Source organism: Periplaneta americana, chromosome 16 (assembly GCF_040183065.1).
Source record: "Periplaneta americana isolate PAMFEO1 chromosome 16, P.americana_PAMFEO1_priV1, whole genome shotgun sequence".
NCBI classification, from domain to species: domain Eukaryota; kingdom Metazoa; phylum Arthropoda; class Insecta; order Blattodea; family Blattidae; genus Periplaneta; species Periplaneta americana.
The window spans coordinates 41,092,122-41,117,341 of record NC_091132.1 but is presented as its reverse complement, the minus strand read 5'-3'; the positions used below and the strand labels follow the sequence as shown (position 1 = coordinate 41,117,341).

Below are 25,220 nucleotides of genomic sequence, written 5' to 3'. Positions count from 1 at the left end.
TGTAGGACCAAAAAATTAATCTTTACGTAGACTCTTCGCCCAACAGTGCATATACTGTGAAATCCCGGCCACCAAGTCACTCAGTTGAGTGCGCTCCTTGTGTATTTAATGGCAGTTGACTTAATATAACATGTCAACATATATGTCGAACATGGAGTAAGGCCAACTAGAAGAGGGGGATTCGATCCAGTGTTGTGGATTGAACTTCGGCGTAGCTCAGTGGTTAGAGCGCTTAGTACGTAGAAACAAGGACCCGGGTTCGATCCCCCGTGCCGGAGCGAACTTTTCTCCTCTATTATCAATTGCTACCATAACCGATAAATTCTGTAGGACCAAAAAATTAATCTTTACGTAAATTCCATTTACGATAACGCGAGTGAATTATTGTTACTTGCTTCGCAATTATTTATCTATACATAGAAACAAACCTAAACTAACATAACCTAACCTCGTTACTGTGTTTATGTGGAAAGTAGCCCAATAATGTATAATATAAAGTAAAATATATTTTACTCACCAGTAAAAAGCAATTTTATCTCCAAGTCCACTTTTCACGTTGCGGTCAAGCAAATTGTAGCAAATATTTGTAGACGCTCCTTCCATCCATTTAATATGAATTGGTCCCTTAGAAATATCGAAATTATATGAAAAGAACTTGGATGGCGAAGCCGGAGTTTCCCAGTGGAACTGTTTGGCGATGTCAGCCCAGAACTCCTCAGGAGTATCGATCGACCGTTTGTACATATCCCCGTACTGTGCCATGGAACTGATGTGCGATTTCCTGGAGAGGGTCGGATCCGGCATGTACACTGTTTTCCCCATCTCGCCTGTCAAATAACACTCAGCACTGTTGAATTGCCGCCAGTGACAGCGTCTTACGCGACACAACTATCGTCCTTGCTGCTCGTTGCGGACTGGTCGCCGAGTTCTATTTTATACCAGCACCGCACACAGAGTATAACACAGTAATACCGTAGGCTGCCACCAGATGGCAGGAGCGATGGATCAGATATGGTAGCTATATAACACTGCGGTGTCGAGCGAATAATTTTCGAATGGGCCACGGACCACTTCCCTTCCCCCACTCTTTCTCTTCTACTATCACAAAGAACTTGCTAATTTATTAGATAAAACCCTGTATTATGATAATAGGGGAAAATAAATATATTGTAAGTTCACAGGGCTAACGGCTTCGAAGCTGGGTACCTGGTTCTAATGAAGTGCACTGGAAGCAATTTAAAACATGGGGGCATGAGATAGTTACTCTGCCTGCCATAAAAATTCACTTCAATCATATCCCCAAGGTAAAAAAAAAAAAATAATAATAATTTTCGAAGTATGAAGAGCGGGAGAGGGGTACGTGATAAAAATTGGTACATGATATAATAGTAGAAAACATGAAGTACCATTCACATAACTGTAGAATTTCTATCTTATCGCGTTTACAGCTCTCGTGTTTTATCTGAAAATCTACATTTGGTGCATGTAACTCACAGAAAAAAAAAATAATAAAAAACTGCTGTTAGGTGCAACTATGAATTCAAGTTAAATTTCATGAATACAAAAAATATACATTATCTGTATCCGCATGTAACCATGCAATTAGAATGTTGGGTATAATATGTCCCATAATTTATTATTTTCCCACTACAATTCACTTTATTTTACACTTGTCAGATCAGAATCGGAACTGTATCTGTAGCTTGTAAATTCTATTACAAAGACGGACTCTGTGAAATTGTAAACCATACAATCTGGCAGAACGCGCCGGAACGGCCTTAGGGCACCTTTTTGTTGTATTTTTTATTATACAACCGAAAAATGTGTTAATTATGTTTTTTCTTCAACTCCGCTTAAGTCTTAAAGATGAAAAGAAGGTTAAAAACGACAAAATTCGCAGAATTCCACCGCCTGTTTTTCTAAAAGGAAAGCACTGCATACAACCAATATCACGTAAATTCTTGTGCCTATATCACTACACATTTCTGCCTAACGACTTTAATGATAGTTATGACTATTATGAAAACTTTTTGTCCTGCCAAGTGTCTCGATTCTCTTTTTCTCTTAAATGCTTAAACAATAGTTTCAAATTTCTTTATTTGGTCCCCGAATCTGTACTTACATAAAATAATAATAATAATAATAATAATAATAATAATAATAATAATAATGATAATAATAATCATCATCTTCTAAAACTCTTTCCTGAGAACATTTAAATAATATAGAAAACACTTTGTTGTTTGAATCTATTAGGCTATAGTTTACTAGCTGAAAGTACCCGGCGCTGTCCGGGTTTTCCTTTCTGCTTCTGCTTTAATTAAACTGGTTGTTAGACTTTTCGGAAATCTCGGAAACCCAATTATAGACAACCAAAACGAATTGCCTTTCCTCGTTCATAACGATGAATATTTACATAGCGTCACTTAAATGAATTAATGAACTTCTTAGCCAAATGCCTGCCAGGATTAACTCAATTTAAAACAGCTGTAGATCAGGCACAGAAAAGAAAACATTTCATCATGTGTCTTACGTTCAAATTTTTTTTTAAATTTACATATCTATTTGTTTTTGTTTATTTATTTATTCTTGTGTAGTTATGGCCATTAGGCTTTCTCTTCCACAAATACAAATATAATAATAGAAAAATCAAACTATAAACATAGTAAAACCAAACGAAAATATAATTACAGTTAGCATTGTCTTGAACAAAAACACACGCCTCGGTCCCTATACTCCTACTTAGCGTTGGCTCAATGTCCTACCCATCTTACATTTTGTCTCTGCCGGACAATGGCCGCTAAATTTCAAGTACCTTATCTTAGTCGTAGACGTCAGCGTATTAAATAGCATTACAATCTTTCTGCCGTCTCCTTTCCTCCGCACCGCAAGTGTGACGTTGTATAGAGGCAGAGATAAAATTATAAGACCTGTACATTGATCTGAAGTTGTGCTGACATACATTTCACGTAATTTCATGTCTATGTGTGCTTTCACTGGCGGTAATTAGGGAATGTCTTTGTTCCCAGTCTTAACCCTTGGGGTGTCTTCGTGAACCGAAATTTATCTGTCTATCGGTCGTACCAAAGAATCAATATATACTGTACGCATATAATTTAATTTATATTGGAGATTTCTTACCCCTTAACCGCTGTACGTCCGCTTAGGCTATATCATACCCGGTTTTTTTTAAATATGACTTGAGACATTATATATCACAAATTCAGAGCATATTAATTATATTATTTATTATTCCATATACAGAATGCAGGTGCAGTATAATTTCGCAAAAAGTCGTTGTTTAACATAAATAATAATATTTTGAGAGACATATATTTAAAAAATGAAGGGATTGTTCTTTCCACACGCTTAACATAATATATATATATATATATATATATATATATATATATATATATATATATATATATATATATACGTACATTCACATACTACATTAGGAACATGACAAAAGTATTATTGAATTGCTTTTTGATATGCACACAATTCGTTTCCCCCTCTATTGCATAAATGTGTATATGTATACATGTTCCGGTGTGCTCACTCGAAAGCAAGTTACGTAATTATTGACAACGTGAAAAACACGGAGTTTCTAAGTGAATGTCTGAAAATTTGAGAGACTATTCTTGAGCTTTATTTGATAGGTCATTACGAATACTAGTCGTACTGAAATTGGAGTTGCTTAAAATCGACTAGCATGTTAGTTAGTGGCTATCATAGGAATATGTGGGATGATAATAATAATAATAATAATAATAATAATAATAATAATAATACGGTAAAATGAAATTATTTAATATCAGGTCTACTTTAATGAGTGAAGTGCAATTATTTATCTCCAAATATTACGTTGGCCGTCACATGATGAGCTGTTATCACGGGTACAACCTAACGCAATCATGTAACAGTTTTAATTTTGTATTATTATTATTATTATTATCATTATCATTACTATTAACATAATAATCGTCGTAATTGCCACGAACTCGAAGAAGTACGAAGACCTAAATATAAAAATATATTTTCACCTGAGTGAATTTTCCATAAATAACAATATTAACAAAAGTAAAATGTCGAAATTGCAGGTCTTTACGTTTGCAAAATATTCAAACTAAATTTTAATATTGCTGATGCAACAAGGAAGATACAGAACTAAATTAGTTGTATTACTTTTCCTACCTCACGACTTATTATTATTATTATTATTATTATTATTATTATTATTATTATTATTATTATTAATTATTATTATTACTACTACTACTACTACTACTACTACTACTACTACTACTACTACTACTACTACTATACTACTGAAACTTGGACTCTCACTTTGAGAGAGGAACAGAGATTAAGGGTGTTTGAGAATAAGGTTCAATAAGAAAATATTTGGGGCTAAGAGGGATGAAGTTGCAGGAGAATGGAGAAAATTACACAACGCAGAACTGCACGCCTTGTATTCTTCACCTGACAATTAGGAACATTAAATCCAGACGTTTGAGATGGGCAGGGCATTCATAGATCATTACTAGGGGACGGAATCATATGCACTAAAACGGGAAAATATGTATGCACGTATGCATTTAGAAACCATGATATTTGCACTAAAATAACAAAATATGCATTCTTAAAATTGAGGGGAAAAAAGTAATATAGCGAAAGTAGAAGCTCTGCCCACGACCCCTTCCACTTTTCCCCTACTAGCTCACCAGACACTCTACGTCAGGCCTGCACAAGGTTTGCACTCTCCGAGCCGGCTCACAGCTCATGAGCGGAATGCAGATATAAGCTGCGCTCTGTATAAGGGTGGACTGGAGGAAAGGGTGATCTCGTACAAAATATACACAAAAGGAAGTACTAGTAAGAGTGCTTATGAAATGAATTCCCGTTCAGTGTTTGCAAAACTATCTTGGACTATTATTAATTAATAAAGAAATATTTATTTTACAGAAGTAATAGAAATTATGCTGTTGGCAGCTGGAAGGAACAGTAGCCTACTGATCATAACGGAACATCAGCTACAGATGTTCGATGTCTGCCTTTATTAAAGTTGATTATAGAAAACAGTTGCTCACAAATATAAATGTTGAGCCAAACATAGCAATCATTTTCACAGCCAGCCTATGTAGTCGTGGATATTATTGCTAATGTTTTTTGGGCTTGTAAAACTCAACCAGGTTAGTAGTTTTATTCAAACGATCTTTAGCCCTTAGGTCACATTGAAGATCAATAAGTTCGAGCTGTAAATCGTTAAATGTTTAATGTTATGTTCCATCTTTTAGATTCCTCCATACTGTATTATAGCAGTAGGTAAGCAACGTGAAACAGTTACTGAGAATAGGCCTACACATTGCACTCTACTAGATAACTGAGTGGTCGTTTCCCTCTCCTCTACCTATAGCAAGTCTATGTCATTCTGACGTATCTTCCTCTCCGATTCGGCGAGTGGTAAACACCGCTCTCCCGATCCGAAGGAGCGCGCGCGCTCGTTGAGCTCTGTTTGTGCAGGCCTGATCTACGTGATAGGCGAGTGTTGTGTCTAATGCACATTTCATGTGGGTGGGGATAACTTCCCCTACTGGCGTTCGCTATATTGCGATTTATCCTTTTTCTGTTATACATAAGAATACGAGACACCATCAGTTGTTAAAGTTGCGTGTCTTTAAACCCACTTCTTAAGTAGACATCGTTGATAAAATTAATTCAAAATTATTAATAATTTTCTTGCAGCTAAGCTGTTATAAAATACAATGCACTCTACATACTGTCGAAATTTCTAAGCCCTGCTACTATAATAAAATGAAATATTCTGATTTGTCACGTTGGTACGTAAAAAACAGAAGATTGCACTTTCGTGCCATATTATTGTTGACAGGTGACGAAATTCGAGTTTAGCGAGTGCAAAGAAGTCTATAAACACTTTCTTAACTTCTGCTTCAATCATATTGAAGCACTCTAGTGACAAAATATTACGCACATGTGGAGTAGACAATAAGGTGGCTTCTTGTTTAGAATAACGATCCTTTTATTCGCAACTTTCATCCTTCATAACATCCCAATATTGTAAATTTGCACAGAGTCAGCAATGTACTTAATTAATTGAGTGCTGTGTTGATTGCCAAGGATTTGTCCGCAATGATTCGTCGACAACAGTGCACTGTCTGCGTGATGTCATTGCAATAAATAAAATATAACTCCTGCAATGTGTTCCAATGTCTGAGTTTCTTCTGTATTCCTTTTTTCCTATTTTCCGTTTTTCAATCTTGATTTAAGCACCACATTGCTAAAACAAATAATAAAATATGCTTTTATATTGCGCTAAAAGCTGAAATACGCATTAATCCCTTAAATATGCATATTATATGCACTACAAAATCTTGACGTTTGGTTACAAATACCTTGAAATGCATTTATATAATGACAGCATATGAAATAACTACTGAAGCTTTCCTGGCGACGTGATAACTCTAAATTTTCTCGGGCTTCCAGCCAGGTCATAAGTTGGTGAGCCACCGACGCACAGTGGTTCCAAACTCAAATCTGACTGGACAAAAGGTATAAAAGTTTGAGCTTCAAAACAATATAAATACTGCAGTTCTATAATCCTAAATAGTCGTGTATCTACAATTCGTATTCAGTTTTCCATAAAAATTATTGTGGTCTGCGCAGAAGCAGGCAGAAGTCAAGTGTTCAGCACAGACATTCTATTCCCGTTAGCATCGCCCGGAAAGTTACTTCGGAACATCGATGTCTGAAGATATAATATATTGCCAATCCCCTTCGAGTTTCGATGAATAAAACTACAGGTATTTCCCTATATTTTTAGTGCACTTTCGAACTTTAACATTGTGTTATTTAGTTATAATACTCATTAATACACAGAGAAGTGTTCCATGAAAATTTTTAAAATTTTATTTGCTGTAGCAGGTCCGCAAAAGCAAAGGCCACAAAAGGCCACCGTCAAAGCAGGTTCAGCATTTACATTAGTCATTTAGGTATGTAATTATAAAGGTTTTATAACCAACTTCAACCACCTTCTCCTTTTATTTATATTTTAATGATGGTGGACGGAATTCCAAGAAGAGAACTAGTTGACATTTCGTGAAAAGAAAATAATATTTTAAGAAGATTAGCCTGTGTGTGTATGTATTAATTAAAATGGTTTAGGAGATTCTGAGGGACATGATCGTAAATTAGTGCAGAAAAAAGTGCTGAATTCTGAATGAAACTTAAAGAGCAATGGACTAATTGCCTCTACGTATTAAAAAATTTTCTTAAGGAAATACAAGGATTGGTTAAGTGTTAAAATATTTTTTTTTAAATACACTGTGTCTAGCAACGAAAAAACAAAAATCGTCCACAAAAGCCGTTTCATGAATGTGCTGAGAAAAGTCAGAAGAGGAAGCTGAAGCCTTTGCTAGAAACACACTCGGTTGATGAGATTGCTCTTGTCGCAGAAATGGATTTGAGGTCAACATACAGGCCTGATGCAGCAGAAATGGTAAAGCAAGTGTTAAGTTTTTAATCAGGAAGGGTCATGAAAATGAATGAAAGAAAAGAAAACAAGATCGCTTACGTAAAGAAATGGGACTTCTTGTCGACATTCCCAAACGAGAATTTGGTACGACTAATGACGGGATTAGAGCGCGGAGGTTTTTTGATGATCCAGGTTTGGCGTCAGAAACTACTGGCGTAGATGAAGGCTTGATTCGGCGATTTGGAACCATCTTTAAAACCAGTGGTCGTCATTTCGTAACTCGCTAATTAGTCCCTTAATATACAAGCATAGCGGAGGGGTAAGCCATGATTTCCATCCCCTTAGCCAACACTTGTTCATTCAACGTTAAGCATTCTGGATATCCTTCTCTCCCACATTCCCCTTCGCTGTGTATTGCGGGCTGCATTTTGTATGACGTAATCTTTGCCGACCACTGCTTAAAACAATCGCCAGTGGGTACAAATATTGGAGAGTTTGAAAAAATACTGTTTGGACACTGTAGAATTATACATCCAGAAATATAAGTGGTATTACATGCCGCAAAGTGTGCATAAAATAATTACCCATGGTGCGCAGTTGATAAAGGAAGCCGTACTTCTGTTGGGATGATGTCCGAGGAACCCCATGAAGTCCGAAATAAAGATTACAAGAATTTCAGGGAATAAGCCTATCACGTGCGCAAATTTTGTATAGCCGATACGACAATCGATTTGATGGAATTTCCTCTGGCCCGATGGTAAGCAGTCTTCGTATCTAACGCCAAAAGAGTAGAAAAAGTGTATCTTCTGATGTAGATCCACTGAGACTGCTCCAGGATCACGATGGTGATGATGATGATGATGATGTTTGAAAATTAAGAGAGTTATAACTCTCTCAAATATCTGTAAATATTTGAAATGTAGGTTTATTTAACCAGAGTTAGCGGTTTTGTTAAAATTGTATTAATATATAGGCTATTTTATTAAAAAAAATTAAATGATATTTGACTCAATATGTACGACTGTTGTGCATTTTTAGCATCTTTAACACATTAAAATTAAACAGAAAGTATATAATGCATTTGTGATTTCGTTTCAATCCTTGCAAAAATCAGTTTTGTAAAATTATAATAATTCTTTAAAATTCAACCCCTGTAAAAGGGTGGTTTATTTTATCCAAACGTAATCAGAGTTTACACGCAAATGCAAAATGCCATTTGTAACCTGTATACAAAATTTTATGAAAATCCATTAGAAACGAGGAGAGTTATTAATTTTGTCCTGCTAGATTTGTATTTGGAACCACTGTGCGACGCACCGATCCACCGCATATGATTTGCAACTATGAAATACAGCATGCAAATATGCTAATATCCGCCCGGCATATCACCTTTTAGTATAGGCCTACTTAATATTGAAAAACGTGATTTTTGTGTTTTTCTTTGTTTGTCTACGTGTCTATTTATCTATCTTTTGTGAACAACCTGTTTGCTGAAACTACTGACCGAAATGCGCTAAAGTTCGAAAGCTATAAGTAAATTTATATGGAAATTATGTACGTGAAGTATAATAATCATTCAATCAAACAAAATAACTGTAGTTTTGTTGAAGTCGTTATAGATATAAATAGCACAAAATGATGATTGACTCCAAATCGCTTTGATCAATTTTCTGCACTACCTGTTCTCGTAACCACTGCAGTGCACGGAAGAATTTCAACGTTATTTTCAACAGCGCATACATTTATCACTAGAGACAGAATTTTCGTGCAATATCAAATCATAAAATAAGCATGTATTCATGCATTATCAGATGATAAAGCTGTTGGTGTACACGGGTTTAGAAGATGATAACATAGAACTGCATGCATCGTATTCTTCACCTGACATAATTAGGAACATTAAATCCAGACGTTTGAGATGGGCTGGGCATGTAGCACGTATGGGCGAATCCAGACATGCATATAGAGTGTTAATTGGGAGGCCGTAGGGAAAAAGACCTTTGGGGAGGCCGAGACGTAGATGGGAGGATAATATTAAAATGGATTTGAGGGAGGTGGGATATGATGATAGAGACTGGATTAATCTTGCTCGGGTTAGGGACCAATGGCGGGCTTATGTGAGGACGGCAATGAACCTCCGGGTTCCTTAAAAGCCAGTAAGTAAGTAAATACAAAAACGCTAAAAATATGCATTATCAAAGCTGAAACTTGTATACAGTTGTGTCCTTGGCATACTGTCAAGATTCTTATTTCGACAGAGCATAACCTGCAGCACGCGAATAAAGGCAGAAGCTTTTCCTTCAATATCCATAATTTTCGAAGTACTTGTGAAGAAGGTCATGGTTACATAATAATGCATTGATAGTTTAAGATGTCGTCTTCGGTGGCCTACTGGTCTTTTAACTGTTAGAATAATCCTGATGTAAACACAAGCACGTGGCTGTCATACCCATGATTGGCTCCTAGTCGAAACACACGACGCAGAAAAATATAGTTCCGTATTTTATGACCACAACATTGTATTTATTTTAAAGGAAAATTTATATTTTATTTCGTAAATACGATAAAACGTAAAACTTGACTCGTATGTACTGTACAACTATGTAAAAGAAAAAGGCACTTTTAGATTTGCCATTTACTATGAAGCGGAGTAATACAAAGGCAGTCTGTTCTTGTAACAGATAGGCGTCACTTGACCTTGACCTTGTTATCCACGTAAGCGAGTGATAGTATGGCTTCTAAATCCTCAGTGTGTGTGGTTAAACAAAAGAGAGGTGTAACACCTTTGTACTTCAGCGATTGATCTTACACAAAAGTTTATATTAAATTAAATTAATCGGAAAATAACAGTTTCCTAAGCAAACGAATGCATAGTAGTGACGTTAGGCCAACTTTTACGGGCAACAGGAAAGGTTTAGTATGAAACAGAATGTACAACAGTGGGCGGGATTGCGTATTGAGAATCGGTGGCGTGACGCTGCGATCAATTTGAGTCACGTGCTATTTAAATTATGGTATATTTAACGACGCTCGCAACCAGAGTGCTGCAGAACAGCGCTTAGAACCGGTTTATATTCGACCCATCGCAGATCAAACGGCCAGGTTTGACATTCGTTCGAATATCCGGCCTTGAAGCGGTTGCGCCTGGCTAGACAGAACCACAGATATATAGGACAGAATACCAAGCGCATTTCATCATACAGGAACTCTGATGACATTTTGTAACTACACAAATGGAATAACAATTTAAAGAAATTTACTTTTCGTAATTAAAAGAGGCCTTAGCTTGAAATTCTTACGAAAATATTTTAGGTTAAAAGGGATGAAGCTACAGGAGTATGGAGAAAGTTACACAACGCACAACTGCACGCATTGTATTCTTCACCTAACATAATTAGGAACATCAAATCCAGACGTTTAAGATGGGCAGGGCATGTAGCACGTATGGGCGAGTCCAGAAATGCATATGGAATGTTAGTTGGGAGGCCGGAGGGAAAAATATCTTTGGGGAGGCCAAGACGTAGGTTAGAGGATAATATTAAAATGGATTTGAAGGAAGTAGGATATGATGATAGAGACTGGATTAATCTTGCTCAGGATAGAGACCAATGGCGGGCTTATATGTGAGGGCGGCAATCAACCCGCGGGTTCCTTAAAAGCCATAAGTAAGTAAGTCAGCTTGAAATAGGATTATAATTGATTGGACACTTTGATGCATCTATCTTCATAACTAATATATAAATCAACTAATGGATAGCGGTAACAACAAAGAAAATAAGCGTAATGCATAGATGAAATCTGACATGTAAACAAATACAAGAATAGAATAAATTACAACTACTTACAAAATATAAGAGCAAATATGTACACACTTACTATTGTAACGTTCATACTTTAAACTCAAAATTAAAATACATAGGCTACCTCTGAAAGAGTAGGCCTAGTTGTTAATATAGCCCATGTCTTTTAATTATTCTAAGTGGATGTATTATTATTATTTCACTAATAAATAATTTTTAAGGAGATAAAAGTTATTAACAAAAATAAAAGCACTGTTAAGTTTAATGATTGTAGCTTCATGATGGGTGCTGTTGCTTTACCTGGATTAATGAATGAATGAATCAATCAATCAATCAATGGGAAGAGAGGCGGAAATATCAATTGAAAGTAGGCCTATACAATGATAATCGGATCCCTGCAACGATTCTGGGAACTCCTGAATGTCTCAATATTATCGTCTTTCATGATCCAGTGCCGTCCACCCGAGTGAGACTCGGAAATTCGTTAAGCCGAACATTGGACCACTCCGCGAGACGCAAGAGCTTCGCATACTGTCTATAGCGCCAGGCGTACAGTAGCAATATATCTCTTCTATCTTTCGTAACCGGTTTTGCACGACTCTACTCGCAACTGCAGAGGTTATATCAGCGTTTCCGGTGTGTCGGAATTTTGTCCCACAGGAGTTCTTTTACATGCCAGTAAATCTACTGACATGAGCCTGTCGCATTTAAGCATACTTAAATGCCACCGATCTGGGCATCGAACTCAGAACCTCGAGCATAGAAGGCCAACGCTATACCGACTACGCTATCCAGGCCAACGTCACGTGCTATTGTTTACAGTAGGATTTTATAACAGCGAAACGATTATAGCCTATATCCTGGCTTTTGGATCCATGGATCGCGGCTGAAGCCAGACCGAGGGCGATAGATTTTCAAGGGAGTTAAAGTCGTTAGTAAGGCTTCCGCCTGGAGGAATGCAACACCGTGTCATATATTTACAGCATGCAAGGAATACTGTTCCTGGTAGAGAGCAAAATTTGCAGGCCATTTCTTGACCACGTCGAATTTCGACACTAAATAACCACTGCAATTAAAATGGTTGATAAATAAAAAAAAATACTACCGTTATCATTATTACGTAGTTTAAGATGCTTCATTCAGTTAAGAAAGTAAAACTGCAGCGTGTGTACCAGGGGTGGGCACCGGGAGCGAATCCAAACTCTAAACGGGAACGCTTAATATTCATCCGCTACAAAATCAACGCAGTGCGGTGTTCGGCGAGGAAGAAAGGGGTTGAAGAGAAGTCATATGGCTCGCCGTGAGAGAGTAGAATCCGCTCTTGGTGCCCAGCCCTGGTGAATACTTTCATTTGCAATTGACGAATACTTTGTTATTTACTGTATATTGTAACATCGCTGTATATTTATCAAGCCCTAAATTTTGTCAATGATAATTCACAAATAGGAATGATGTTCACCTATACAACACCAGAAACCGTGACCTTTTTGATATACCTAAGTTCAGGCTAACCAAAACAATGAATAATTATTTTATTATGTCTTCAAAAATTGCAAATAAATTTCCAACACATGTCTTCAATCTGGAAAGGAAGTCTTTTAACAGACTTGTCTCTGGTTGGTTAATCAACAAACCCTTTTATGATATTAATGAGTTTTTTTAATGTTAATGTTGTTGAGTGTTTCTGATACAATTTTATTGTTTTTCTTATGTCTCTGTTGTTTATTTTATATGTATTACTTGACTTTGCCAATTGCACAAATTTGTGTTCACTGACTGTACGATACTCAATATACTCTATATATGAATAAGTCAGTCTCAAATAAATGTTTTGATTTTATATTTATTCGAATAATCATCTAGTTGAAACAATATTCGAATAATGCCCTATAATGGTGACCTGGTTTCGATCGTTGTGTATCGGAAAAGGACAAATGTATTGGTGAATATTTTGAAGATCACTGAAAACAACCTGCAAGTGAAAGATTAATACTCGATAGGGTCTCGAACCGAGCATTCTTTCAGAAGTACGTCACTGCTTTAGTACTCAGCTGGTATTGACCTTGGTATTTACTTCATGGCCAACCGCGCGTGTTTGTACAAGAAAACGTAAGAATGTGATAGCTTTCCAGTGACGATTCGCTGAACGTCTAACTTGCCGAGGCTTATTGCTACACTACTAAGTAACAACAAAGAGATAACTGAAGAATAAGAAAGTCGATAAAATGGTTTGGCGCAGGGGCACTACATATATTATGGTGATAGGGTTACTTATCGTATTCTTACGTTTTTCCTACAGTGATCACGTTTTTTTATTACACCCGCAAATACTTTTTTGCTTTTAAAAGTTATTAAAGTACAACTTTAAACTTAACTCAACTATAGTTCATACTGTAATATCAAGTCTAGAAGGAAAACGTAAAAAAATCCATAATAACAATCAGCATACGATTAACATTTCCTTGGACTGTGTGTTCAATAGGGTGACAAGATAAAAGCAGACATAAAACTTTTTCCAGACAACAGGCCAGAAGATAAGTCTTAAGGCTAATTATGGGAAATTAAAATTAGACTATAACGATTTATGCTCCTTCCATTCAATTGCTTCACTGGGAAAAACTGAGACGGAATTTCAGAAAATCCCTATGATTGCGTGTAACGTCTACATAGGAATTAGGATAAATAAATACAATTTGCTGTAAGATTGAAGTGTGCCTAATCAACGGAATGCAATAAACTATGAATAACAGTCAATCCTAATAATCACAACAATGACGCATTAAAACAACATACATACATACATACATACATACATACATACATACATACATACATACATACATACATACTGTTCTGCCAAATGGCAGGTTTTTCCTTGTAAACCCAGCATTCTCCAATCTTTCATATTTTCTGCCTTCCTCTTACAAGCAAACGTTCTGATGGAAGCAGATAAAAAATGAATTTTTTTCTTCCACCGTGTTAATAATGTCAAAAGAAGTGCTTATACAAATGTTGGCCACTCGATCGCAATTACAAGGTCCATAAAAATAAGTTCGCCAGGGGCTGTTAACAGAAAAAAAAACACAATATCATTGGACAAATTTATTAGAACAGACACAGCAATTGTTGAGCTATTTTTCAACACATTTTCCATCGGAAATGAGACATTTGTCATATCATGGGATCGACAGAGAGAGGTGTAGACGCAGTCAAACGCTGGTTCCGATCTGAGGCAGTTGATTTCTACGACACAAAATTTGATCCCATGGTATGACAAATGTCTCAATTCCAGTGGGGGATATGTTGACAAATAGCGCAATAATTGCTGTATCTGTTTCAATAAATATTTCCATGCAACTGTGCTTTTTTCTATAAACGGCCCCAGGGAAAATCACTTTCTGGACGGCCTCGTCATTACAGTCGAGTGGTCAAAATTTGTATAAACACCTCTTTTGACATTATTAACATGGTGGAAGAAAAAAAATTAACTTTTTTATCTGCCCCATCAGAACGTTTGCTAGTTTCCGCATATGATTCACATAATCTTAATATCGTCTATCATCTGATATCTTCTTCTGCCCCGAACTCTTCTCCCCTTCACCATTCCTTCCATATCACTTCTTAGCCGTATATACAATATATAGTTTTAAAATTCCAACTTGTAATATGCTACAGTAGGCTACTATCATCAATAGTGCAACAAAGTCCCATGAGCATTATGAGCCCCAAGGGAGAGCCCACTGTACATAGGAGTATCATCAGCAAGTACTAATGACCACATACCACGGGGTCCAAGTTCGGTGGCGGCGAAGCAAGCGGAGATGATGATGATGATGATGATGATGGTGATGATGATGATGATGATGATGATGATGATGATGATGAAAGGGGGAAGTGTAATTATGGTGGCGAAATGAGTCCGAAGTCCAACGCCGAAAGTTACTCAGCAATTCTGCTTCAATTGGTTGGGCGAAAACATCGGAGGAAACCTCAAACCAGGTAACTTGTCCCACCTAGGGTTTGAACCCGGTTCCGCTTATTCCAGGGTCAGACATGCTAACGAATAATTTCGAGGGAAAAATTGTTCCGGGGCCGGGTATCGAACCCGGGACCTTTGGTTAAACGTACCAACGCTCTCCCAACTGAGCTACCCAGGAACTGTACCAGACACCGATCCAATTTTTCCCTCTATATCCACAGACCTCGAAATTATTCAAATCAACTTTACAGGGAGTTATACCTGAAAGCTTGATTTGCATAATACACGTCACTGTTCGTTAACAGAAAACCACAATTTAAGTCACACAGAGTTAGTGTGCACTCAATATTGGTTGCTTGACGGTTGTCAGCCCACTTTGAGGTCTGTGGACATAGAGGGAAAAATTGGATCGGTGTCTGGTAGAGTTCCCGGGTAGCTCAGTTGGGAGAGCGTTGGTACGTTTAACCAAAGGTCCCGGGTTCGATACCCGGCCCCGGAACAATTTTTCCCTCGAAATTATTCAAATCAACTTTACAGAGTTATACCTGAAAGCTTGATTTGCAGACATGCTAACGGTTATACTCTACAGCAGTGAACTTGGTTAGTGATTAATCTGACGCTGATTTTCGACAAAAAGAATAGAATTAATATTCTAAATACGTTTAACTTAAAATTAAAGATAGTAAGGGTCGAATTCATAGTCGTCATTTATAAAATGAGGAAACACTTAAGTGATGAGCGTTTTCTTAGCACTTAATTTAGATCGTATTGGAGAGACAATACTCTTTTATATGCACTGAGCAATCCTTGTGATCGAAAGAAATATGGCAACATGGCTAGACGTGAGCGCTTTCGCATATTCAATTGTTTTCCAGGACCTTCAAATTGTTAAATTGGCATTATTAACATAGACAGATATGGAAGTAAATACTATTGAGCTCAAAATTATAGAAAATGTCGAGAAAGAATTTGACAGAAGAAGAAGTAAGGTAAGAGAAAATATTCATAGACATTCTTTGCGCGGGCTTCCGGTGGATGATCAGCGAACTGAATCCTCTAGATTCAAGATCCCCTAAAGACCATTTTGTTCACAAATGAGTTATGCCCACATATTGCTTGCTAAGAATGAATTCTAATGATTTATATAGTTTGAATACAAAAGGTCAGCAAATTTAAAGCAAAACGTTTGTTAAAAGTCACTGTTAGGTTAAAAATTTCCTCTATTTGCCACCAGTTACTGTCAAAATCCTTCAATTTGTGAAGGTGGATATAGGTGATTTTGAATATATAGGATTCAACTAACGTTTTTCGTATTCATAAACCAGTGTTAGCGATATGATATGAATCCTGTACAAGTAACCAGTCGATAGCCGGGGCTAGTTTAGCACACTCGTAACGCGGGCTAGCGAAATGTCTATGCATAGCACCCAGATCTAGTTATGAAATATAAATGCTGTATATGGTATATCTGCACAAACCAACTACAAAATAATAACAAAACCAGAATAGCTTTATGTGTTGCCAAAAATAGGTTATTATTACATTATTACCAGTTATTGCTGTATTATTACATAAACCTACCTGAAATGATGCTGTAGCATAAAATCTCAAAACAACCAGTATTTTCAGCAGTGGTGAAATCGGTAAACCTCTCATGGTTGTATTGTGAATTTCAATAAGAGACACCAGAATATCCACAACAGTGTCCTTGTCGAAACGGTATCTCCTCTTAAATTGTTGGTCATTGTACATCTCTAAATGGTTTTCCATACCTCTGATATATCTTTTTGTTTTACCGAAACACATTTTCATTTTCATTATAGAACTCAATAATTCAATAAAATCATAATAATCATCAATTGTATACCGTATTAGCTGATTAAAATGTATATGAGGAAACACTTGAGTAAGCTGACAAGCTACCTTATTTTAATAAGTGTTCACTTCAGTGGGATTTATGAATTGGAAATGATTATAAGCAACTGCTTAAGGATTTCCTTACGATAAGTGGTGACTATGAATTCGGCCCTAAAAGTCTTAATGTGGATCAGTTAATGTTAGAAATAAACTAAATTGTAGAATAAAGCTGATAAATTACATTCATATAATGATTACCAGCTTATTCAATAATAAGCCTGTCAACAAAAGCGTTAAACAGGAAGACCAAAATATTGAGAGTTGACGTAAAAGCCGTTGGCTGGTCTGAAGTATCTATAAGGATAAGGATGACATCGACATGATAACGGGACTCGGCACTTGATAGATCCGGTGCTTCTGACAGGCTGGAACTGTTATCACTCACAACCTTCATCCAAGAGCACACGCACTTTATCTTTGAACCTTAACGCGTTAGTAAGCAAAGTTAAATATAATTACTTAGAGCTACAGTTTTAAAAATGGTCTGAATAAACAAACTAATTAAATAAATAAATAAATAGTTCTGTATTTTTTTTAAAGTAAGAGGTAACTTTAGTTGCTAATATTTTCTACACAATCTTAAAAATTTTGGCACTGGCATATTACAAAGGATTTTTTTTGCATCAATACTCATTGCCATAACTGCATCGTAGATGTCCTAAACTATGCGTCCACCATTTTGTTCTTGTACAAGTAACAACCTCTCTTCAATGCTGGGATGTTTGGCACACTGTGCGATAGAGTCTTCAACTTATCCATTTTATTTCCGTAGGTTAGGTTTGCTCAACAACATTGTTTCCTTCAGATAGCCCTACAACCACTAATAATCTGCTGGTTTAATGTCTGGTGATCTTGCAGGACAAGTTACAGAAAAGTGTCTATTGATAATATGCCCACATGTTTACGTTTAATTTTAATTGTAAATGGGTCTTTAAACGTATAATGAAAAAGTATGCCTTGTCTTAGTCCACTGTTGTGGCTGAGTTAGCAAGTCTAACTCCGAACCCAGCGGTCCCGGGTTCGATTCCCGGTCAGGACGAGTTGCCTGGGTGAGGTTTTTTCGGAATTTTCCCCTCACTCCTATGGATGAATATCAGGTAACTTTATCAGGCGATTGGAACCCCACTCATCTTCGCCACTTCCTTTCCTCTCCCATCATCCTTTCCTCATCATCCCGTTTTTGGTTTTTCAAATCACTCTACCGGCGGCCTTCCGAAGCTGCTGACTCTCTCGACCGGCCTCCGTGGAATGTAGTTCAGCGATGTTGGATGGCTTCTGCAATGACACTCGAGGCGAACCTACTCGGGGGAGGAGTTTCGCCTCGGACAGACAGGGGGGGCCTTGGGGGAATTTTCCGAAGCAGGAATGGTATATGAATTCTGTCGGCTGTAGAGACCGGTCGTTAAGGGAGTCATGTGGTGAGGGCGGTGCGCGTAGGGGATCTGTGGCATACAACTCATTCCATATCGAGGGTTAACGCAATAGATATCAATAGATCCGTGCTCCCCTCAGTTAAATTCCATTCCATTCCATGCCTTATCTTCGTGAAACCGTTCTTTAAAAGAAAGACGTTTAATGCAACAATCAAATAATAAATAATTCTTCCTTCAACGTTTTTACTGATGGACAATTTGTACTACACAAATATGTGTAGTTGTCTGTATGAATAATTGAACTGGCATGAAATTCTTTGATTCACAGACATACGTAAAATGACTTTCATATGTTATGTGTACGTGCAGAAGGGTAAAAGACAGAAGAAAAGAAAAATAAAGAAGAAAGGAAGAAAGCGACGATGCTACGTCTGTACGCCTAGACAATATGTGTTATGCTTCTCTTGTTTTCTATGACAGCCACTAATAAAAGCTTCGAAACGCTGCTCCGGTTTCAATCAGATTGAGCTCTTGGGTCCAATAATCTGCGGAAAGAAGATCCACGAAAGACTGCTCTAGAATTCCGAGCAAACTGCAAGTACGAAGTTCATATCTCTTAGTTTGTGCGATGTGCAGCGGTTTTACGGTATCCTAGAGTATTTTAACTCAAAAAAGGGAAAAGTATTTACTCCATAAGATCTATCCAGATAATTCGTTGTGCAGTCATCCAAAAAGTGTAAATAAATAATTAATGGTATACTGTACTTAATTATCAGTAAACTGCTTCCACTGCCATCCAAGAAATAGTTAAGTCTATCAAGTAATTGATATGAATGTTACAATAAAACATATCAGGTATTGAAGAAAGTGTCCCGAAGATGACACATACTTTATCATAAGTTTCAGGCGTTTCAAAAGAATTCAGTTTCTTTTTTATGTTGTGAATGATACGATTGTACGTTATTTCCATGAACTATTATTTGAAAGGTATACATAAACGAAGTCATTTAACATGCAGCCAAAAAGATGAGCTTTTGTTGTCTGAATTGCACACAAAAAGCCAGTCATCAATTCATCATCATCATCATCACCATCATCATCATCATCACCATCATCATCATCAAGCTTCCAAGTGTATATGCCACTGTTGACCTGTTTCGGTCTTAGAATTCATCCGTCAGTTTTTTCGCTGTCAAGGAAATACAATGCATAAAAGTTTTCTTGAAATAATTTTTAATTAATATAATAATCTTCAAATACAACTTACGGTACCCGTTAAATTTCATGAGGTTGGTGTCTACTATGCCTGTAATAAAACAAGACAGTAGAAAACAGAAATTTTGATTGTAAAAATAGGTAGACAGACAAGAAATAAGCAAATAGACTATACAGTATATTTATTTTGTTTACCGAACACACATAAGGATAAACAAGGGTGAGGGTAATACAAAAATACAAATATCAATCAGGATTCAATATAAATTAATTAGGCCTGCTATACATAGAGACGGATGGCGACAATTACTAAGGGAGGCCCAGGCCCACCAAGGGCTGTAGCGCCAATGATGATGATGATGATGATGATACATACCAGTAAGTTTAACATGGGAAAAACATTATATGCACAAAATTATCAAGAGTTATATATTTATTAAAGAAATTAGTGACTTGCGTTTCTCAAAATTATTTAAGATGTGCCTACTTTTCGTTCTTTCAGTCGATAATTAGGTATGCCTTAATTTTTTGGGGAAATGGTAGCAAAATTGAGAGTGTCTTGATTTTGAAAAAGAAAGCCATTAGAATTCTATGTCAATCAAACTATCGTGAACATTGTCGACCTCTTTTCAAACAATCACAGATAGTAACTGTCATAAATTTATATATAGGCTATACGACCTAGTCCTTTACACTCGACAAAATATAGACAATTACTCATTAATAGCCAATATACATGATCATGAAATTATAAATAGTGAACAAATACTGTAGATTACATAAAACTGGTACAAATTTTTCTGTCATGGGGATGAAATTATGTACTAAGCTTCCCAGTCAATATTATAAGTTACCAACCAATAGTTTCAAAACTAGATTTTATAATTGGCTTTTAATTAATCCTTTCTACTCTGTAGATGAGTTTCTTAACATAAATTCATACGAAATTGTTTTTTAATAAATAAAGTTATTTACATTTAGTTACAAATATTACATTAAGAGTGAAGTGTTTTCATTAATTTTAGTTTCAAAATGTTTTATGTTTTCATTCTAATTAAAGTTTACTGTTTTCATTTATATGTGTATTTTCAAATGTATGTGACGAAGCCTATCACTGTATGTTTAATGGCTTAATAAATTGAATTGAATTGAATACAAAGAAATACAAAACTGAAATAATGTTAGATATAGAATTAAACTTACTATATATAACAGATTTATTATTAATACATCCTCCTGTCCTAACAGATAACTATATAGATCCGGAAAACAATTAAAAAATATGTATATATGGAATAGAGAGAAAAATCAATACAATAGATAGCAATCATAGTACAATATCCAATTTAGAAAATGTTAAAATTAAACATTATATATATGATTATGTAAAATGCCTATGGATTTCTTTAAGATATTTAAACAAATATTTTTAATATTTTGGGATGTCATATCATATTGTTTTAAAATGTCAGTAGTATATTTATACGTCGATCCGAGGGCAACAAAATGCAAACCCCTCACCTCCCATGTGTAATAACTGCAATATATCTCTCACTCAAGTGAGGAACACGTGGGCGGTAAATGACTTGTTCTTCTTGATCAACCGCTAAGGCTTGAGATACATCCTTTTCGAACCGTACAGTTGGGTCCAATATTAGTACCTTTTCCGTCTGTCTATTAAGAGCAACTATATCCGCTCGTCTGTTACTGCCATCCTCAGATATACAATGTACTTCAAGATAAAGTTTGTAATTGATGTTATATTATTTGAAATGTTGTATCAGTGAAGAAGTGTGTTGTGTCAGTGAAGTGTGTTGTGTTAGTGAAGTGTGTTGTGTCAGTGAAATGTGTTGTGTCAGTGAAGTTTTATAGTTTCCAGTGGTAGAGCAAAGTATTTGAACAGGATAGTATCAGTGAAATGTGTCGTAGTTCCAGTGCAGTGAGTGAGTTGACAGCGAAATGAGAGTAGTGCTGAAAGGTACTTGTGCAGAAATGAACATAATATTGTACTCGTGGGTTTTAGTTCGAACTTAGGGTTAAGATACAAATTATATTTACTTTAAACGTTATTTTATGCTCGACCATGCCGAAATGTAGTAATTATACACCTGGTAGCAGTCCTTTAATGCATGTCATTAAAGTACACCTACTCATTAAAGTACAGGTGTTCAGCCAATAACAACTCAGCTTACAGGTGTTCAGCCAATGACAAGTCAGCTTTGTACCGTTATAAAACCGCAAGTATCGGTTATTCTCGGATATGCAATCGAAAGAGAATTAGCGAAAAGTCACGGAGGCTGGAAAACCAATACTGTCGCAGAAGGTTATGTTCTGTTACTATAATAATTAGCGTTAATTGTAAATAATATTCAAATAAATTCAATTTGTCATCTCGCTTTTCAATGTCGAATTCAATAATCAAGGTTATATCAAGTTTAACAGGATTACATCAAGGTCAATGACATTATTATTCCTCGGAAAAAATCAATACTTTCGCGTCTGCGCACATCTCACAATTCACGACCTAGAACAAGGTCACTTCCGATCTTGTCAGACACAAATAAAATGTATACATCTGAATAATTTCAAGTTAGAAATATAGTCGAGCATAAAAAGTCGTATGAAACTTGCCTATAATGGTAATTAAGACGCTCTATGAATATTATGAAACTCGCTTGCGCTCGTTTCATAAATATCCATACTTGCGTCTTAATTACTATCATTATAGGCTCGTTGCATAATGTACTAATAAGTGATCGTGCTTCATTTAATTTAGGATGCTCCTTGTTAATATTATTATACTACTGTTATTATCTTATTATTATTATTATTATTATTATTATTATTATTATTATTATTATTATTAGTAGTAGTAGTAGTAGTAGTAGTAGTAGTAGTAGTTATTAGTATTATTAATTATTATTATTATTATTAGTAATTCATTATTAATTGTGTTTATTATTAATTGTCATTATTGAGTGTAATTGGTTACCACTATTACCGGGTATTTATCCATTTGCAGTCAGAATAAATACATACACGTACGCTAAGTTAAACTGGTTTGCCATACACCACTGCTTCTTTGCGGTTTGCTCCGTAATATTTACCTGTATTACTACGGAGGATGAGAGAAGCTCGCTATGACGTTGCAGTTGGAACACCCAATTAGAAATGACCGATCTATATGATACAATTAATATTTTAATGTGATTATAAAAATTAGGGGGCACCCGGGCTTGAACCGGGGACCTCTCGATCTGCAGTCGAATGCTCTACCACTGAGCTATACCCCCGCTTGCTGAGAATCAGATAATATTTCACAATAACAGGGGGAAATACAGCAAAGGAGAAGTCGGAGAATTGTAATGTACCAGGAAGGACAGATTCTGTGCAAGTTTCAAACTTCCAGCATGCTGACGTCAAGTTCAATATTTGAATATTTTGTTGTAGATAAATATATAGTGCATAAAACTGTTACTTCCACATAAGATTGTGTAATCAGTAACTATTTTTATTAGAATGCAGTGGAATGAAAAAATTAATATTTGAACAAGATATTTTCATATTCTGCTGGGGTTCAAGGTTTTGCCTGGGGCTCATATAAGTAAGGAAAGTCTTTACAATGTCAATTTGAAAGGTTGAAACTTTCTTGAAGGTTTATAGGAGGACAAATGCTGGTATCGTGGAGAAAAAATAGGCCTACACTATAACATCACAATTACCAATACAAAGAGAGAAAAAATGTACCAGTAAGATAATACGCTAGCTATATTATAAGTATTTCGTAACAGTTCAGATACTTTATCATGCAATCAATAATAATACTACTACATCAAATATTCATATGTATGAGGTCTCGCCCACCTCATTGAATATTATACGACTAATATGAATTAGTCTATTGTATTATTACTATTAAATACGAGAAAAATTCGTACCGGCACCGGGAATCGAACCCAGCTGAGAGGTCCTGAGTTCGATTCCCGGTGCCGGTACGAATTTTTCTCGTATTTAATAGTAATAATAATACTACTAGTTGCGCACTTTTACTGTTTCTGGATTTCACATAAATCGCATTCATTAATTTATAAATTGCACATATATTTTAGTATGAAATTAATTTTGGATAAAACCCCAAGATTCAGTTCTTCGTATATTGTGTTAACTTCTAATATTGCTGTTTGGTGTTTACGAAATAATTACTTAAAATTGCTGTAATACAAATACGAAAAAATCTTAGTAATTTACAATGGAATTCTGCTGTGTTGTCGGTACCTAAAAATATACTACTAAGATTTATTGCAAATCATCCGTCCTCAAGTGAGGTTGACCACTGGGATCCGGAATTAACAAACATAAAGGGAAATGAAACGAGCAAAATAATGATTCGATTTTTACATCAAAACAAAAATTTACGTGTTAACATATAGATGAGAATTTGAAGAGAGGCCTTCAGAATTTCCATTACAATCTTCTGAACCTCATAAAAGGGAATTTGAAAGGATTTAAGGATATTACATGTAAATTTTGGTAAACAATCCCTCGCTCCAAATAGTAAGCTTGTAACATCCCAGTTGTAAAGCGAAATGCCATATTTTTCACTGAGGTATGGAAGACAAGGTACATATTTAGCTCGCTTGTTATCATTTATCTGCAGTGCTTGATTTGTGTCTCGTTCAAAGCAAATCGTAGGGTCTAACACCATCGCTTTCTGGGTTTTTCTATTGATGAAGACGGAAGTAGTAGCATTTAGAGGTACAGATCATCTTAGGCAAGAATAGCTGTCAACGACACAATAAAATTACTGAACAAGTAAAATGATTTTAACTACATGGGATATAATAACTTATAGCCTACGAATCACGAAATGTAATAGGAAAGTTATAAAAATGTCATTACCTCTACGGAAGAATCAAAAATCATTTTGAAAATTTGGGTCGTGAAACTCTTTTAAAACTTTATAACAAACAACAGTCAATTTATCATTATACAGTATACACGTATAATAGGAACTCGCTTAATTCTTTAAAAAAAATTCCTGCCTGTAAATGTGTACCATAAATTCATCATGTTCAGTACTAAATGCACATTTTTAATTCCGAGAAAAAGAAAAAAAAAAATATATATATATATATAAATAATTTTTTTAACCGTAAAAATATTTTTTTTCATATAGCAGAAGGACAATGTTTTACACATATAAATTTTCTGTAGTAATGCCACGAGAGGTCTGAGATCTCAGACCTCGAGTGACATTTATTAGGACTATTTCGTGAATAAAATAAAAATTTAAATAATATATCCCTAAAATTCGATCACAAAATGTTAATAATTGTATATTAACGAATACTTAACCTATTCAGACATTGTGAAGTTCAAATACTCGTAGATGAATATCGATTATTGCAATAAAGAAATTCGATGTTATTATTAGTAAT

General features: G+C 35.7%; 1 protein-coding gene and 1 non-coding gene across 2 annotated transcripts in view; both read right to left on the bottom strand.

The window, feature by feature from the left end:
• Positions 1 to 941, bottom strand: part of AcCoAS (acetyl coenzyme A synthase) — an 82,133-nt gene extending 81,192 nt beyond the window's left edge. The window contains exon 1 of the mRNA XM_069815390.1: positions 518 to 941. Coding sequence (XP_069671491.1) covers positions 518 to 822 — 305 coding nt within the window. The 5' untranslated portion in view covers positions 823 to 941. The remainder of the gene's footprint in view (positions 1 to 517) is intronic.
• A 22,062-nt stretch (positions 942 to 23,003) lies between these two features.
• Positions 23,004 to 23,075, bottom strand: TRNAC-GCA (transfer RNA cysteine (anticodon GCA)). The gene has a single exon. It is a non-coding gene; the product is annotated as a tRNA-Cys (tRNA).
• Between the last annotated feature and the right edge of the window lie 2,145 nt (positions 23,076 to 25,220).